The sequence below is a fragment of the Podarcis erhardii genome, assembly GCF_964252035.2.
Source record: "Podarcis erhardii genome assembly, chromosome: 15".
Classification (NCBI taxonomy): domain Eukaryota; kingdom Metazoa; phylum Chordata; class Lepidosauria; order Squamata; family Lacertidae; genus Podarcis; species Podarcis erhardii.
In genome coordinates, this window is record NC_138505.1 from 19,637,941 (window position 1) to 19,655,282 (window position 17,342).

The 17,342-nt window shown below is 46.6% G+C and overlaps 1 protein-coding gene across 3 annotated transcripts; it reads right to left on the reverse strand.

Annotated features, from left to right (window-relative positions):
* Positions 1-2,251: 2,251 nt before the first annotated feature.
* RFC5 (replication factor C subunit 5) lies at positions 2,252-15,588 on the reverse strand. 3 transcript variants are annotated; one of them, XM_081842046.1, is made up of 11 exons: positions 15,443-15,588; positions 14,084-14,148; positions 13,155-13,291; positions 11,153-11,232; positions 9,894-9,967; positions 9,125-9,284; positions 8,094-8,175; positions 6,836-6,965; positions 5,945-6,022; positions 3,808-3,862; positions 2,252-3,222 (listed from the first exon to the last, which is right to left on the reverse strand). In XM_081842046.1, exons 1-11 carry the CDS (start codon positions 15,517-15,519, stop codon positions 3,126-3,128), a joined length of 1,035 nt encoding a protein of 344 aa, XP_081698172.1. In that variant the 5' UTR covers positions 15,520-15,588; the 3' UTR covers positions 2,252-3,125. The 3 variants fall into 3 exon arrangements, with proteins under 3 accessions (XP_081698172.1, XP_081698173.1, XP_081698171.1); XM_081842047.1 differs by having other exon boundaries at positions 13,155-13,286; positions 15,443-15,486; XM_081842045.1 differs by lacking the exon at positions 15,443-15,588 and adding an exon at positions 14,829-15,005.
* Between the last annotated feature and the right edge of the window lie 1,754 nt (positions 15,589-17,342).

The following is a 17,342-nucleotide window of genomic DNA, read 5'->3' on the forward strand; positions in this document are numbered from 1 at the left end:
ACCATGGGGGGTCATCTAGTTCAACCCCCTGCAATGCAGGGATCTTTTGCCCAACATGGTGCTTGAACCCATGACCCTTAAGACTAAGAGTCTCATGCGCTACCGACTAAGGTATCTCAGGCCTGGATCTGGCTGCTGTTCTTTGGATCTGGATCACAGCCTTCAACATTAATGGTGAAGCCAGGAGGCAGGGGGTCTTGCTATACCCTGGAGGGAGATTAACCTTTTTGTCCTGTTATGGACAAAAAGTGATGTTTTGAACGTCTCTTGGTTTAGGATGGGGAGGAACAGGTTTGGAAGAATGTCCTCAACACAGGTGCTATGGCTGTAGAGGACTACAGTGGTACCTCGGGTTACAAATGCTTCAGGTTACAGACTCCGCTAACCTGGAAGTAGTACCTCGGGTTAAGAACTTTACCTCAGGATGAGAACAGAAATCGTGCAGCGGCAGCGGGAGGCCCCATTAGCTAAAGTGTACCTCAGGTTAAGAACAGTTTCAGGTCAAGAATGGACCTCCAGAACGAATTAAGTTCTTAACCAGAGGTACCACTGTATTTCAAAGCTAATAGTTCATTTCTGCCCCCCCCTTAAAGAATTGAGGTTGAGATATGGTAGGAGGTTCCCTCATGCTAGTTTCAACAGAATCATGCAGGAAGTTGAAGTAATAATTTGAGTGAATTCAGTGTATGGAAGAGGGAGAAATAGCAGAGGGGTGAGGAACATCTGACTCAGCAGCTGTTGTTGACTTCAGGTCTTGTGAGCTCCAGTCAGCATGGATACTGGTCAAGGTTTATGGGAGATCAAGGCTTAGGGCACAGACTTTGCATGCAGAAAATCCCAGGTTCAACCTATCCAGTCAAAGAGATTTTGCATAAATAGGGTCAGGGGAAACTGTGGCGCTCCGGAGGCAGCCTGGCCTACAACTCCCATCATTCCCTGGCTGTTCTGTGTAAAGACCCTGAACAAACTATTTCAACCGTGTTTGGAAGAAGGGATAGGATTCAAATCTCTGCTCAGTCATGGAATGTATTTGAACCATGGAGGCGGTGATGGCCAGCAATTCAGATGGCTTCTAAAGATTAGACAAATTCACAAAGGCTTATCAATGGCTTCTAGCCATGATGGCCTCCACAAGCATCTGCTTAGGCATTCTGAGAACAGGATGCTGGATGAGAAGGGCCAATGGCCTGATCCAGCCATTTCTTGCTGTGTTCTCAAGCTTACTGGCTGACCCTGCTCTAATCACCCATCTCTCAGCCCAGGGTACCTCACAAGGCAGCTGTGAGGATAAAAGGGAGAGGCAGAACTGTTTATACTAGCTTGAGCTCCTTGGAGGAACGGTGGGACTTAGGGCTGATGGAGAGATGGAGCCTCTGAGGGCCACAGGTTTATTGTCGCTGCTATACAATTTGCACCAGCTGCTCCTAGCCCTGGATAAAATTATTTTGAAAGGGTAAGAGGCCCAACAGGGTGGCAGGTCCCCCTAAAGATGCAGAGGTGTTAAAAGCTTCAGTTTGAGACACTATGATGGTGCAAGACGTTTTAAGGCATTGGTATGGGCTTTCTCCTCTTCTAGCCTCTTTATGTATGTGATGTGTTAGGCAGAGTGCTTGTCAAAGAGATCAGAGTTCTGGACGCTGGTTGGAAGTATGTGGCTGGCTTAGGAGCTGAAAGCGAAAGCAGATCTCAATTAATCTGGAAGCCACGTTCCTTATGCAGCCACCTTCCAAGGCGTGTCCCATAGAAATGTCTCTCCCCACTCCTGTACACTACATAAATTTTGGACTGAAAGAGAGTTAATTTATCAAGGTTTCTAGTGAACGTATTGTCGTGGGGAGAATAAATGAAGCCAATTGGTTTCCACGCCTAACTACAGTAGAGAAAGTGTGGCTAGAGGCTGATGACCAGTCTAGAAATCAAGTCCTATAAGGAAGTGGTTGGAAGAGTGGAGCATGTTTAGCACAGAGATGACATTGTTAAATATCTGGAGGGCTGACATGGTGGAGCAGATCCTGCTCCGGAACACACAAGAAGCCGGTGGGTGGCAAGGTGACTTTGGCTCCCAGCACCTGGATTGCATCTCTCCTGCTGCTCAAGCCTCTCTGCAGCTTCTACTGATGTTAAAGCATGCCTGCTACCTGCCATTCACACAACTAGCAGCATGTTTGGCCTTGGATCGCCAGGCAGAAAAACTAGGTGAGGTTACTTATCACCCTGGATGTAGAACTGTATTGAACCAAGACACTTAGGCTAGGAGCTAATAAAATTAGGCTTTATTACAATACACACACAAAAAACCCACTATTGCATTTCAATAGGAGGAAGGCAACACTTCAAGAATCTTTCAAGAGATGCTTTCAAGCAACTTAGGGGAACCTGTGGCCCTCTATATGGTACTGGACCCCGATTTCCCTTATTTCTGATTGTTTGCTGGGGCTGACGGTAGTTAAGTGGTCTGGAAGCATCCAGGGAGCTACTGGCTCCTGACACGGGCAGGTGCTTTTTTCCTTTTTGCCGCACTCTGGAAGCCAAGGATGCTCACCCTCTGTTCCTGCATGGCACCTTGCTGCACCCATCTAGACCTGGAGACCATGTTGAATAATCGCCTTCCTCTGCCCCAAAGCACATTTGTTTTATGAACCATGGCAGGTGGGTGAGGCTACCCACCTGTCAATCGTCTGATGTCGTCGTGACATCATATGATTGACTGGTGGGGTTGTCCTGCCTACTTGGTGAAAGTTTTCACTGGAAACCAGCTGCTAAAAGCGGGGGGGGGGGGAGGGGGGAGGGGGGAGTCAGCCTTGCTCCAGGGAAGAAGAACCTGAAACTCACTTCAAGCTCCTTACTGCTCCTTTGTAGCCGCTTGGGTGCCTGTCTCACATTTGATGGCAGGTGAGCCGCAGGTGGGCATGGCTTCAAGGAATGGTGTTGCAAGGCTAAATCTGGCCTGCAGGGTAGGGGTTCCCCACCCCTGCCTTAAGGTGACCCTAAATTCTGAGGGAGCTCAGTAAAGAGCTGCCAAAAACGCCGATGCACAGCCAAACAGGAGTTCTGTCTTTTGGAGCTGCAGAAGCGGAAGTTGTAGACCGGACAGCAGACGAGAAGCTGGAGAGAAGGGGGTTTTTCTAAGCCTCTGCTGTGATCAGGTCTCTGGTGACCTGGAAGGCACCAACAAGGGCCCCCAGCTGAATCTTCTCACTTGTCCCTGCAGCCAGGCGGTGCCTGAAAAAGAGAGGATGGAGGATGAGTCTTCCTACCAGTCAGTTGTATTTTTAAAGCAGCAGACATGTACAAGAAAATAGGTGGATACTAAAGCAGCTTTTGGTTGGAGGGGGAGCTGGTTAAGGACAAGCCTGTTAATAGCAGCTCATCCAGGACCTTGCCAATTCGTACCCCATATGAGCCTTCACCCAGCAGACCAGGCAATCTTGGCTTTCATTACAGTGAGGAAGAGAGCATGCAGGGTTCTAGCCCTCATGGGGCAGGGAAAATATTTAACAAATGCAACTTTATCCCCGTCTTCCAGAAACTGCCCACAGCTAATGTTGCATGGTTATATATACCTCTTAAGTTTACAACTGGAAAACAGTTAATTGGTGCTTTAAGTTTAAGTGAGCTATGCCTATTTTACCCTGAAACACTTTATTAAAAAGAAAGAAAGGAACGGAGTTCTGGGCTTGGGGAAAATGAGTTTAGGGCTTTGAACACTAAGGGGAATGTATGCAATATTCTGGGTCACTGCTCAAGAGCAGCTATCCCCACCCCCGCCTGCCAGAGACGACGGTTTTATGGTCCAGTGACACTCACTCAACATCCGCCATCTTGATCAGCAACTGGATTCGTACAGATGATGGGAAGTCAACTGTAGAGCAAAAGAAAAGGCCATCACTGACATTTTCCAAAAGGCAACAATCCCTGTTATTCTACCACAATGGTCATGGAAGACATGCTTGTCAATTACAACCTTGCAAAGAAGCTTGCAAAAGTCACTAGCCTGCAAAGTTGTTCTCTAGCCTGCTGAGAGCTGGCAGAAGATGGCCGTATTTCTGTGCTGGACTTGGAAGAATGGTGGTGGGGGGTTCCCCCCTCTAGGTGGCCTCTTGTTTTCTATGTTGCGTGTTCAGGGCCCGGTCTTATTCAACATCTTTATCAACGACTTGGATGATGGACTCAAGGGCATCCTGATCAAATTTGCAGATGACACCAAACTGGGAGGGGTGGCTAACACCCCAGAGGACAGGATCACACTTCAAAACGACCGTGACAGATTAGAGAACTGGGCCAAAACAAACAAGATGAATTTTAACAGGGAGAAATGTAAAGTATTGCACTTGGGCAAAAAAAATGAGAGGCACAAATACAAGATGGGTGACACCTGGCTTGAGAGCAGTACATGTAAAAAGGATCTAGGAGTCTTGGTTGACCACAAACTTGACATGAGCCAACAGTGTGATGCGGCAGCTAAAAAAGCCAATGCAATTCTGGGCTGCATCAATAGGAGTATAGCATCTAGATCAAGGGAAGTAATAGTGCCACTGTATTCTGCTCTGGTCAGACCTCACCTGGAGTACTGTGTCCAGTTCTGGGCACCACAGTTCAAGAAGGACACTGACAAACTGGAACGTGTCCAGAGGAGGGCAACCAAAATGGTCAAAGGCCTGGAAACGATGCCTTATGAGGAACGGCTAAGGGAGCTGGGCATGTTTAGCCTGGAGAAGAGGAGGTTAAGGGGTAATATGATAGCCATGTTCAAATATATAAAAGGATGTCACATAGAGGAGGGAGAAATGTTGTTTTCTGCTGCTCCAGAGAAGCGGACACGGAGCAATGGTTCCAAACTACAAGAAAGAAGATTCCACCTAAACATTAGGAAGAACTTCCTGACAGTAAGAGCTGTTCGACAGTGGAATTTGCTGCCAGGGAGTGTGGTGGAGTCTCCTTCTTTGGAGGTCTTTAAGCAGAGGCTTGACAACTGTATGTCAGGAGTGCTCTGATGGTGTTTCCTGCTTGGCAGGGGGTTGGACTCGATGGCCCTTGTGGTCTCTTCCAACTCTATGATTCTTTCACCACCCCATTCACTTGCCTGCGAGCTATTATTTGCCACCTATAGCTACTAGGCTAGTGGTTAAACACAAGGCTGATTTATTGGTGATCATAATTTAAATCTCGTACAGGAGAATGCAGGCCTGCGAATATGGCTTTCAACGCTCAGTTATTTGATTTCTTTCTCACTTTTATATACTTTTTTTTCTCCAAGGAGCTCAAGGTGGGTGTACATGCATCTTCCCCACTTTGTATTTTACCCTCACAACAGCCCTGGGAGGTAGGCTAGGCTGAGAGGCAGTGACTGGCCCAAGGTCACTCAGTGAGCTTCAATGCCTCAGTGGGGATTCGAACCCTGGTCTCCCAGCTCCTAGTCAAACACACTAACCCACAGCTTTCCCAACTTTTCATGTTGGTGACAAGCTTTTTAGACATATATCATTTCGTGACACAGTAATTCAGTTTTACTAGTAAACCAGAGGTTAAGCCAACCCCTTTCCAGCCCTGGGAGAAGTGCAGGGAGCGTTCACACAACACACCTACACACTGCAGCTGACACACTAACGTGTTGCGACACAGTTTGGAAAACTCTGTGAGCTTTGCACCACAAGGGTTCCAAGTTCTCATTTAGGACCACTTTGCTGGGAAAAGGTGCTATCTTCTTAAGGTCCCTCTCTGCCAAATGCAGGACCTGCGCACACGTGAAGACACACAGTCACAGGCAGAGATGTCCCCCTTTTATCGTGATCTACAGTTGAAATACCACAACAGAGCTACTGGGCACGCTCAGCAGTCATTTCAGAACTCTGAACCACTCAGCTTTCTTGGATCAGCCTTTCTGATCTGTGTCAGAACATAGAGAAAGCCTCCAACCCCCAGGCGTTTTTCTTCTTTTTTTTACCTCGATGGACAAACAAGTGGATGTCTGTCAGGATGTCCTGAAGCGCTAAACCCTTCAACGTTTTCAGCTCCATGATATCTGGGCAGAGTGTCAAGGTGAGGTACTGTCAGGGTAGGAGTCATCAACAAAGCAGTAGCTCACCTGAAGCAGGTGAAGTTAACCCTTTATTCAAGGAAACAACACAGATCAGGTCTAGAGGTCTCAGCAACTCTTTCTAGGTCTTCCACCAATGAAGCATTTGCGAGGATTGAAGGTCCTTGCTTTCCCAGTGTCCACTAAGACTCCTCCTCTCCAGGGTCTTTCCCAAGGTCTCGGGCAGCGTCTGCGCACAACTAACTTCTGCTCTGCCAGTTTCATTTCTCAGAGTTCTTTGAGACCAGAGGGGACACGAGCTGCTTGCAGCAGGAGTGGGGAGGCCCTATGGCTTCTTCAGCAGCCTGCCTCCACTCTGCCTCTGCCACCCTCCACCTCAGCCTCAGAGTCTGAACTGCTCTCTGCCTCAGCTTCTCCCTGTTCACTAAACTCTGTTGCCTCTTCAGCTTCTAACATCTCCCAGTCTGCTGCTGCTTCTCCCTCTGATCTCTCATCGTCCCAATCCCCTGGCCCGCAGCCTTCTTCCCTAGGGGGTTCCCCGGCTGCTGTCTCTCACCACTCCTCTGCAACCTGCAAGTCCACGACGGGTACATTCTGTAGAATGGATGCAATTCCCTACCTGAATCCCTGCTTACTGAACTGGAGTGCCCATGGAAAACCCAGATCTGAAAGCCCCCAAGGAGAGACCAGTGCAGCTGGAGAAGGAAAGGGCAGACAAACACAACAGCCGATATCAGGAATATTTATGCCCAGTGCTTTGCAGGTGGATTTCCACTCGGCATGGGGTTCAAAGGATACTGCGATAGGCAGTGGTGAAATCTTGGTTCAGCATCCAATCAAGGATGTTGGCAATGTCAGACTTGAGCGGCTGCCCCGTGCAGGTGTAGACTGTCTCCTCGGTCACCTTTCCAAAGGCCATGGATGTGCTCTGGCAGGGAAAGAGAAGAGAAACCATTGTGCAGCAAAGGAACTAAGGTATTGACACCAGCAACCAAAGCTGATTCAGCCTCTGCTTTAAGACAAGGGCAGGGGAAGCTGTGGCCCTCCAGAAGCTTCTGCACTCCAGTTCCCACCATTCCTGAACACTGACAGCTAAGGAGAAACTGCTGGATCAGGCCAATGACCCATCTAGTCCAGCATCCTGTTCTCATGGTGGCCAACCAGATGCCTGGGGGGAATCCTCAAGCAGGAGTCAAACACAAGAGGCCGCTCCCCTCCTGGGGCTTCAGAATCATTTACTGCCTCCAACTATGGAGGTGTGTTAGTTAGGTGGGCTAGTGAATCTGTGTCAATACAAAATGCTGTTAAGAATTAGGAGGAATCTGGCAACTCCAGTTGAGAGAGAGGGAAGGAGGGAGCTAGATGCTACTTGGGAGGGTGGGGAGAGGCACCAACCGGGTGCTTCATCCAAGGGGTGAAGGAGGAAACAGGTGGCTGCAGATGAAGTCATGGCTCTAGGAAGAAATGATGAGCCTCTACTACAGGCTGCTACAAAACAGAAGAGGCTGCTGCAAAGATGCAGAGGGGTTGCAGGGCAGGCACTGAGCTGCAAACCCTCAGGGCCATTTTCACCTTTCGCTGACTCCTCTTCACATACTGTCACAGGACAGTGTGTATTTTGAATTCAGAGAGCCATAAAGGGTTGAATTAAGTAGGAACATAGAAAACTCTTTTAACCATCCATAACATTGCTCCATCGAGCTCAGTATCATCTCCATTGACTGCTAGCTGCTCTGCAGGCTGTTCAGACATGGAGTCTTACCCAGTCTAAAGTTGGAGAGGCCACACACTGAACCTGGGACCTTTTGCATGGAAAGCAGGTGCTCTAACAATAAGCGAAGGTCCTCCACCTCCAAATTCCATTGCTGGGGACAAACAATAGGAGGGGGACGCACAGCACAGCCATTGTCTTCACATCCTCCTTTAGTCTGGTCACTGGGTGAAAACACACCAGGAGTTGGCAAACCTTTGGCTCGATCCAGCAAGACTCGTTCTTGTGAGAGTAGGGAATTGATCTGATGGCTAGCTCTTTACAGAAATCCGAAGCCATACGTACCTGTAAGATGTTCAGAGACCTGCGCATATCACCATTGGAAAGCGTCACCAGGGCTTTCATCCCATCATCGCTTACATCAACTCTGAAAGACAGAAAAAGGACAGAATAAATCAGGGGGAAGGGAACCTTTTCCAGCCTGAGGGCCACAATGCTTTCTGGGCAACTTTCTGAGGGCCACATGCTGGTGGTGGGCAGGGCCAAAGGCAAAAGCAGAAGGAGCAAGCAATGTAGTGGGAGAGCTGAAAAAAATGCCAAGGTATTTCACTTCTGGCAACCAAGGCACCCCTTCGGTTTCAGATAGTAGATGAGTCTAAAAATCATGGGACAGAAATTTTCACTGCCCTCTAGTGGCTATTACTCATTTACCATAAGTAATGTATTTAGCGTTAACTCCTAGGAGGCTTAGATAAGAGGCTTAGTGTGGTCACAATCGACTATACATCTCCAGAGTTAATGCTTAATACATTACTTCTGGCAAATGAGCCATCATGACAGATAGAGGGTCATGAAAATTTGTGTCCCAGGCTTTTTAGACTCATCTATTCATGTACTATCTGAAACCAAAGTGGCACATTGGTCGCCAGATGTACTTTTCCCCCAGCCCACTAATGTGAATTCTACCTTTGTACGGAAGGCTAATTTCTACAAACACACCAGCTGGGCAAGCGAGAGGCATTGTCAAGAGTTCAAGGACACATTCCAGACAGGCAAAAACTCTCAAGGAGGTTTGGGAAGGGGCATGGCTGCAGAGGCAGGTATGGTCGGCAGTGTGTGTGTGTGTGTGTGTGTGGAGTCTCAAGGGTCAGAGAAGGAAAGGGCTTTCTGGTCCCCACCAATCTCGCAGTTCCTCAAAACTCAATCAGTACACAGGAGATATAGGAGCTGTAATCAATTACTCTAGGGCTGATATTCCCAATGCTAGATCGACAGTTCCAACATTTGCACAAATTGGAGGAAGACGGTTGCCAGGCGCAGTCAGAGGGGAAGAGCCACGATGCCACGATGCCACCCAGCTGCGCTTTTTTACTCACCCCTCCTCCTCGATGACGTGCTGCAGCCGAGGAACCATGAGCTCAGGAGTCAGGGGCCCAAAGCGGAATCTGGTGCACCTCGACTGCAGGGCTGGGATGATCTTGGAGAGGTAGTTGCAGATTAGGCAAAACCTGGTGTTCTCGGTGAACTTCTCTATCACTGGAGAGGTGGTGCAAAGGATTGGGAAGAGAGATGAGCTCATGTGAGGCTGAAGCAGGGACAGAGGCCTACTGAATGCAGTTAAGGCTGAGAACATAGGAAGCTGCCTTACACCAAAGTCAGACCACTGGTCCATCTAGCTCAGTACTGTCTACACGGACTGGCAGTGGCTCTCCAGGGTTCAAGATGGGATGTTTCCAGCCCTACCTGGAGACACCATTGGGGACTGAACCTGGGACCTTCTGCATGCAAAGGATGCTCTACCCCTGCACTGCTGCCCTTCCCCTTTGCTGCTTAGTTGTGATTCCCATCATTCTTGACTGCTGGTCGTGGCAACTGGGGCAGACAGGAGTTGGCATACAACTTCTGGAGGGTCGCATGTTCCTCATCCCTTTCCCTCCAACCGGCTTCTTTGCATGTTACACTGAACACAGGTGGTCCACGTTTAGGAGAACCCTACACTACTGGCAGAGGCTCTTCAGGGGGCCAAGCAGGAGTCTCTCTCAGTGCAACCTCGAGATGCTGCAGATACAGCCTTAGGAACTGCTACCCTCGTGAGCTCGCTGTACCTGCAACACTATTACTCCCCCCAGCACAAGGTAAACTTACCACGCCTGAGGGCATTCTGGGCATCCTGCGTCATGGCATCTGCTTCATCCAGAATCACCAGCTTAAAGCCTTTCCTAGCAGGAGGGAAGGAGAAGATGACTGACGTTTGACACAGAACTTCAAGCAAACCACAAAGACACAGATGCAACCCATCTTCAAGAAACAAAGGCGGAGTCGAGCCTGGCAAAGAGGTTTTTCTATGGATACACCTCAGCTTTCAAGCAACATCTTTTGAATAGCCCTGGCTAAACCTTCAGCAGGCGACTGGGACAATGACTGCGGGCTACGGTTGAAAGTGACAAGCTTAGGTGACAATGTGGCAAGGTTAAGTTAAAAAACACGGCACAGGGTATGCAAAATGTCGCCTTTCAGAATCTTTCTGTGACAGACCTGGAAACCAAAGACTCAGGTTGGGGTGTAAGACAGGAGGGGCCAACATGGTGTTTCACAGATCTTCGTGGACTACAAATCCCATCATCCCTGGCCACGAACCAAGACGACTAAGAGTGATGGGTGTTGTAGTCCAGCAAGCAATGCAGAGCATTACATTGGTTGCCCTGGCCTTGAAGATTAGCCCAGGAGTAGCCAATCTAGTTCCCTCCAGATGCTGCTTAACTCCAGTTCCCATCAACCCCAGTCAGCATAGCTAATGCTCAAGGATGACCAGACTGGAAACATCTGGAGGGCACCACGTTGGCGACCACTGGATTAGCTTATTCGAGTCTTTTCAGGGCAAGGAATGGGTTTTTCTACTTTGCTGTTATAATTGAAAGATGAACTAGAGCCCTTTTAAGAAGTATTCTCTGTATTGGGTTATACAACCATGCTTCAACGTTCTTCTTTGTAAAAGTTCACATTAATGTTATTTCTATCAACTGTGCAAGTAATTTTACACGGTATTAGGGAGGGAGGAGCTTATTATGAAACCTGGTCTGTCCTGGTTTTAAGATGGGACAGGGCTAAGCTTTTGAATGGAAAATCCTTAAAAACCAGTCTGGAAGCACCCAGTTAAAAGCATTACTTACAAAGTGGTCTGAGTATGTTTTTCTGTTCAGTTCCATCAGGAAGCAACAGAACGCCAACCCACATCACTCCCAGGGCACCTATTCTATGTTCAATTGAGGCGCATGGTGGCAAGGAGCCCTATGTGCTGGCTATTAAGGCTGTGGGTGGATTGACCACACTATTTCAAAAGGGGTTTTTTTTTGGGGGGGGAGAGAGAACTTTCAGGAGGGGCTCGGAGGGTCCTGGGCACTTACTTAAAGATGCTCCTCGTGCTGGCAAAGTTCAGGATAGGCCCTCGGACAATGTCAATTCCCCTGTCGTCTGAAGCATTGAGCTGAAAAGCGAGGAAAGTGGGATTTAACAAACTAGAAGTAAGGATACAGGGAGGAGGCTGTTTTATTATCATATCAAAACAATTAAATAGATGTGAACACCATATAGACGCCATTGAAACCAACTGCTAAACTGCAGGGCTCTCGTCCAATTAACGAAATCTTTGCGGATTTAAAATCATATGAGTGTTAGTCAACTGGTTTGTAGGCAAGAAAAAAACAACAGTGGTTCTAAAGCAAAAAACAGCAACCCATCATTTGTTTTCAGATGATGCAGGTATGCAGCAATTCTTTCATGGAGGGTGGGTGACATTTCTGTTTTTGCATTTTAGTTCAGGGTATCCCAATGTGGTCTGTATTGACTGCCTCACCCCCCCAACCCAGGATTAATGGGAAGGTGTAGGTGGGTGAATAAAGACCGGGGGCGGTGGCATGTCAAAAAGGGCCTGGGGACAGAGAGGAGTTTGTAAGGTACAGTGTGAGAAATATAATTAGGAGCTATGAGTCTCAGAAATAAAGGGCATGTCCCTCCCTTGCCACCAAGAAACTTCCATATCTAATAATTCCACAATTCAATAGTATTCTCAGAACATGCTGTTTTATTGTTTTTCCTCCTCCTTTTTCACATTTTGTGATTCTTAGTAATGATGACTGATGATTAATAAATGTTTTTAATATATATAGATATATATTTCTTGACTTTATTGCATTTACATTCCTAAGAATTTTGGCTGGGGAAACCCCGTTTCAGTTAAGGAAAGTGCTATTTTAAAATCAGTTAATTAGTGCAGCTCTGCTATAAAGGACTTCCTCTTGCCAGAAAAGATGGAGAGATTTGACCTGTTTCTTCTCTTACACTCTCCTATCCTGTAGTTCAGATACAAGTATTTTAAAAATTTGCTTCAACAATGTATATACCACTTAACACAGTATGTTGTCAGCACTCCTATTTCCTTTTTACCAAAATGTACAGTGGTACCTTGGTTGTCGAATGGTTTGACTCCTGAACAAATCGGCTCCCGAACGCCGCAAACCTGGAAGTGAATGTTCTGGTTTACGAATGTTTTTCGGAAGCAGAATGTCCGACGCGGCTTCTAACTGAATGCAGAAAGCTCCTGCAGCCAATCAGAAGCTGTGCCTTGGTTTTCGAATGGTTCCAGGAGCTGAACAGATTTTCAGAATGGATTAAGTTTGACAACCAAGGTACCACTGTATATTCTCCCTGCCTATAAAATATTGCACAAGCTACTTATGAATTTCTGAGAGGCATCTGCTTGGCCACTGTGGGATGTACGATATTGGATTTGATGAACTGATCCAGCAGGGCTTATCCTATGATCACATATCTGCAGAAGCTTGCTAAAATAAAACTCTGTAAAGCCAACACTCTTTTTTAAAGAAAAAAAGACTCTTGCTCCCAGGTCACACAGAGCTTTAAGTCAAAACCAGCACTATGCATAGAGCTCAGAGACAAACAGGCACCTAGTGAAGCTGGTTCAAGAGCTTGTTATTCCACCACCTCTCCCGTGTAGGTTTCTCATTATAAACTCTGACTTTCCATCCCATTTTTTATGACAGGAATGTCAGCAGCATACCTTACAGCAGTGCTTTTTTCCTGGGGGGGATGCAGGGGTACGCATACCCCTAAACATTTTGTGAATCTAGGTTTGGCTTCATTGAGGGGCAGTATTTCAATATGAGTAGGAAAATGAGAGTACCCCTAAACATTTTTTTAAAAGAAAAAAGCACTGCCTTACAGGTTTGTTGGAAGATGAGCAACAAAGAAAAGTATTGTCACTCCTGAGTAGTGGGATAGGGCAGGCTAACAAAATATAAATCGTGCATCGTGATTTCTTCACTTCCTCTGCACAGAGAATGGGCACAAGAGTCTAGAGAAGATGATGAGCTCTTTCGGTTACCTTACCTCGAGGACCATTGAGCCAAATGCTTTGTCTTTGTAAAGCTGTTTAGCACAGGCCAAAATGGTGGAAGTCTTGCCAGTCCCTGGAGGTCCATAGAGAAGGAGATGAGGCAGTCGATCTTCACTGATGAACTTCTGAACTGGTAGGAGAGGTGAAAGGACATTTCTGATGCTCAAGGTAACAATTTAAGAATTTAATTTTTACAAGTTGATAGGCATGACGCAAAAGGCAAAAGGGACGGGGAGGGAAGAAATAAGCAGGTTCCAACCTTTAAATCAAGTTGAAATTACCAAACGACCAGATGGTGAAAGGCCAAACAGCTGTTGGTACAAGTCACTCCACTCTCCCTCCTTTTGGCTATGAGAGCAAAAGCTTCTGCTTTATTTTATTAATGGAGCTTGTTGCATCATCTGAAATCAAAACTGTGGCTGTACCTTAACTGCAGCTTGTTTGAAATAAACGAAGTTCAAACCATGTGTTATCAAGCTGACTTGTTCAAATGAAACATCACTGAGATTAATCAGATATGATTAATCTGAAATGGGTAAGTCAGATCTCTTCGTGGCCGTGCCAAAGGATGAGACGCTTGCAAAGACTCATTCCTGTCACAATAAACTGTGGTTTGTTGTGATGTCCAAAGGCAACAACTGCATTTGTCAATGCACTGCAAATAAGGAATACGGATATTACATGCTTTTTCACAGCTTATGACCCTTCATCTATGCCATATAGTCCTCTTCCTTTCTTGTCATCACACTTGTTATCACAAGGTGTATCACAAGCTAAACAGCCCTTCCTTCCTTTGTTACTTTTTGAGACAGCTTGACTTGGGGAGGCTCACTATCAGGGAAACCTGCTTTAAAAATAAACTATGTGTTTCCCAAAGGCTTTGAGATTATATATAAAAGCACTGGAAATATTTGATACTTACTGGTACTCAGAATGTCTTGATGAGAAATCAGATCACTCAGCGTCTGAGGTCGGTATTTTTCTACCCTGCCAGTAAAAGACAGAATGCAGATGAAATCCTGTCTACATGTGGTGTAGGCTTGATCTACACATACAGGAGAACATGAGAAGGGATTTGCTGGATCAGACCAAAGGCTTATCTAGTTCAGCATCCTGTTCTCACAGTGGCCAGGTAGAGGTGCCCATGGGATGCCCCCAAGGGCAACAACTCTCCCTACAACTAGCGATTCCCAGCAAATGGAATTCAGGGGCATACTGCCTTTAACAGTGACCATGCCAGAATGAAGGGGCCACAGAGTGATAGAATCCAGGACTGCTCAACTTCGGATTTCAAGTTAAGTTTGGAGGTGAGGGTTGTCTTGTTGCGTGGGTGGGGACAGAGATCTTATAAGACGCAGACACACAAAACAGACATGGGAAACCTGTGGGCTTCCAGGTGTGGCTGGACTCTCATCAGTCCCAGGCAGTGTGGCCAATCGTCAGGAATGATGGGAGTTCTAGTCCAACCACATCCAGAGGGCCAAAGGTACCCCATACCTGACGACGAGAACTGCCTAAGAGCTCAAAGGCTGCCTTGCTTGCTTACCACTTTCTACTCACCCCAGCAGAGAATGGCCCTGCACAGACCTCCCAAACAAGAATCCCCACCCCAGACGCTTACCGCCATATCAAAGTGGGTCATTTTATCCCTTGAGGCTGGCACTTACCCCCTCATTCTTTGGCACTGCGCATATGCCTTTACTACCTTTCGACAGAAGATCCCAAGTGTGGGACCGAAACGAATCCTACAATATATGGCTGCAGTTATTATGTATTCACACAACACAGGAATACACTTTTTTATTCTTGTTGTTATTATGACCACCACCATCACCAGGAAGAGGGGGTGGTGGAAAGAGAGCACCCTGCATTACTGTCAACTTTTTCCCTTTTCTTGCGAGGAATCCTATTCGGAATAAGGGAATTTCCCTTAAAAAAAAGGGAAACGTTGACAGCTATGGCACCGTGCTCATTGCTTCCCTGAGCTCCGTGGATGAAGATGCAGCGGAACGAATGAAGAGAACAGCAAGGTGAGCGAGGAGAACACTCTGCACATGCTCTGGGACACTCTCGGCATGATTTACACAGAACACCCCCAAGGGAAAAATCCTAGCTTGGGAAACAGGTTCCGGAGCGGAGTCCTGGCGCAGAATATAAGCCCCCTGCCCTCTGGAAAAGAAACTGTGGGAGTGGGGGGGGGGACTAATGGCCCCCATCACGCAGCCTCCTAGCAACAACAGCACACTCCCCGCCCGCCCTTCATCGATTGATAGCGCTATACCAGGGCAAGTTCGCGTTCCTCCCGGCCACCGTCCTCCCCGCAGGCGCCGCCGCCGCCGCCGCCGCCGCGCGCTCCATGCCGAACCTTCGCGCCGCTTCACTTCGCCGGCGCCAAAGCGGCCCAACCTCGCCTCTCGCGAGATGTGTAATTTAAAACGAACAGCAGCAGCAGCAGCACGCGAGACTTCCGCGCCGAGGTATCTGCGGCTACGGCTGCCGGGCTGCCTCCCTCCCTCCCTCCCTCCGTGTTGCTAAGGCGCCTCTGCTGCTTCTGGTAACTAAGGGGCGGGGCCTTGCTGCAACCTCGCGGGGAGAGAGAGAGAGAGAGCGAAAACTCCTCTCCCATCTCTGTGGCTCTTCTGAGGCTGCCTCACGGATGGGCACCTTCCCGCGATTGACACACGCACGTGTCATCCCCCCCCCCCAAGCATTTATAATTCCTGGTTAATACATCTGCTTTTTGTCCAGTTTTTGTGTGTTTGGCACCCTTAAGAGTGGATGCAGCTATATTTATTTTGAAAAAACCTGGCAAGCTAGCAAAAAACGACAACCCACTCTTCTAAACATCATCTCTTGCTTCGTTTTGTTTTTGTGTGTTTGGCACAATAAGTATAGTTAAGGACATTTTATTGGTAATTACTTATTTTTTTAAAAAAATGGTGGGGGTGGGGAGTAGCTACCACAAATGCTGTGAAAAGTCATCTGCTTTGTTCTGGTTTTGTGCTTCGCGGCGAATTTAATGGTAAATAATTTATCTCGAGAGCTGGGTCTTTGGGAATCGTGCTTTAATTTCCCCCTCCCTTTTCCTATTACTGAAGATTAATAACACCCAGCCACACGCCAATGTTTGTTTGTTTTGACATATAGGGACCATAATTTTATTCAGGAATATGTTTTGTTTGGTGCTTGATTGTTGTTATAACTCTTAAGACCTGGATAATATTTTAATTCTACCCGCCCCCAGTTACTCAACATTGATAAAACACACACGCACCAATGATTTCCCCCCTTTAATATAGGAACATCACCTTTATTTAATAACAAAAAAGGTACTATCTTTTAATCATCCTGTTTTACCTATTTTCACCCCATTTCTCTCTCTCTCCCCCCCCCATGTAAAGAAGCTACTACAGATGCTATTAACATTACCCGATTTGTTTTGATTTTGCATTTTGACAATATGATGATAAATATATCTCTTAAGATCTGGGCTTTGGAACAATGCTTTAATTCCCCCCCCCCAATTACTCAAGAATAATAAAACACATACCCTCTCATTTTTTAAATATATGAATGTTACTTTCATTTTAGAATACAACAGTGTTTCCAGGCAACCTGTTTATCTGAATTTTCATTCTTTTACCTATTTTATCTCATTCATCCTTTTTTATTGTTTAAAGGTACTATTAAAATGATCTGCTGTTTTCTGTTTTTCTGTCACACAACTTAATGGTAAACATATCTCTTAGGTCTGGGTTTTGGCAGAATGCTTTAATTTTTGCCTTCTCCCTAATACCCAGGATTAAATTGTAAGGCATATACATACCCCAATTATTTTTTACAATATAGAAAAGTTACTTTTATTTCAGGATGTAAAGGGGCTTCCTGGTGACTTGGTTACTAAGTATTCTTCGTGATTTTTTTGAAGTTAGATTACACGACACTGGCTAATTAGTGAGCCTTGATTCTGATTTGTTTGTGGGGAGGTTATATGACGTTTCGCTTATCGCAAAAAGTTTTATCTTTAGTGGAGAGGATTTGTTGCCCAAGAACTCCCAAACAATTATAATTGCAGAACTAGAATTTACTTGTACAGAATGTGATTGAATCCCATCCAAAAATAGGTTCAGAAAAGGGCAACCAAGATGATCAAAGGGATGGAGCAACTCCCTTATGAGGAA

Excerpts from the sequence above, each read along its gene's own strand:
- RFC5 (XM_081842045.1), bottom strand. The coding sequence starts at position 14,992 with ATGGTGGTGGTCATAATAACAACAAGAATAAAAAAGTGTATTCCTGTG. Across the intron at positions 13,292-14,083 it reads TCAAGACATTCTGAGTACCA|TTCAGAAGTTCATCAGTGAA; the intron begins GTAAGTATCAAA and ends CTCTCCTACCAG. Across the intron at positions 9,968-11,152 it reads AGCACGAGGAGCATCTTTAA|GAAAGGCTTTAAGCTGGTGA; the intron begins GTAAGTGCCCAG and ends CCCTCCTGCTAG.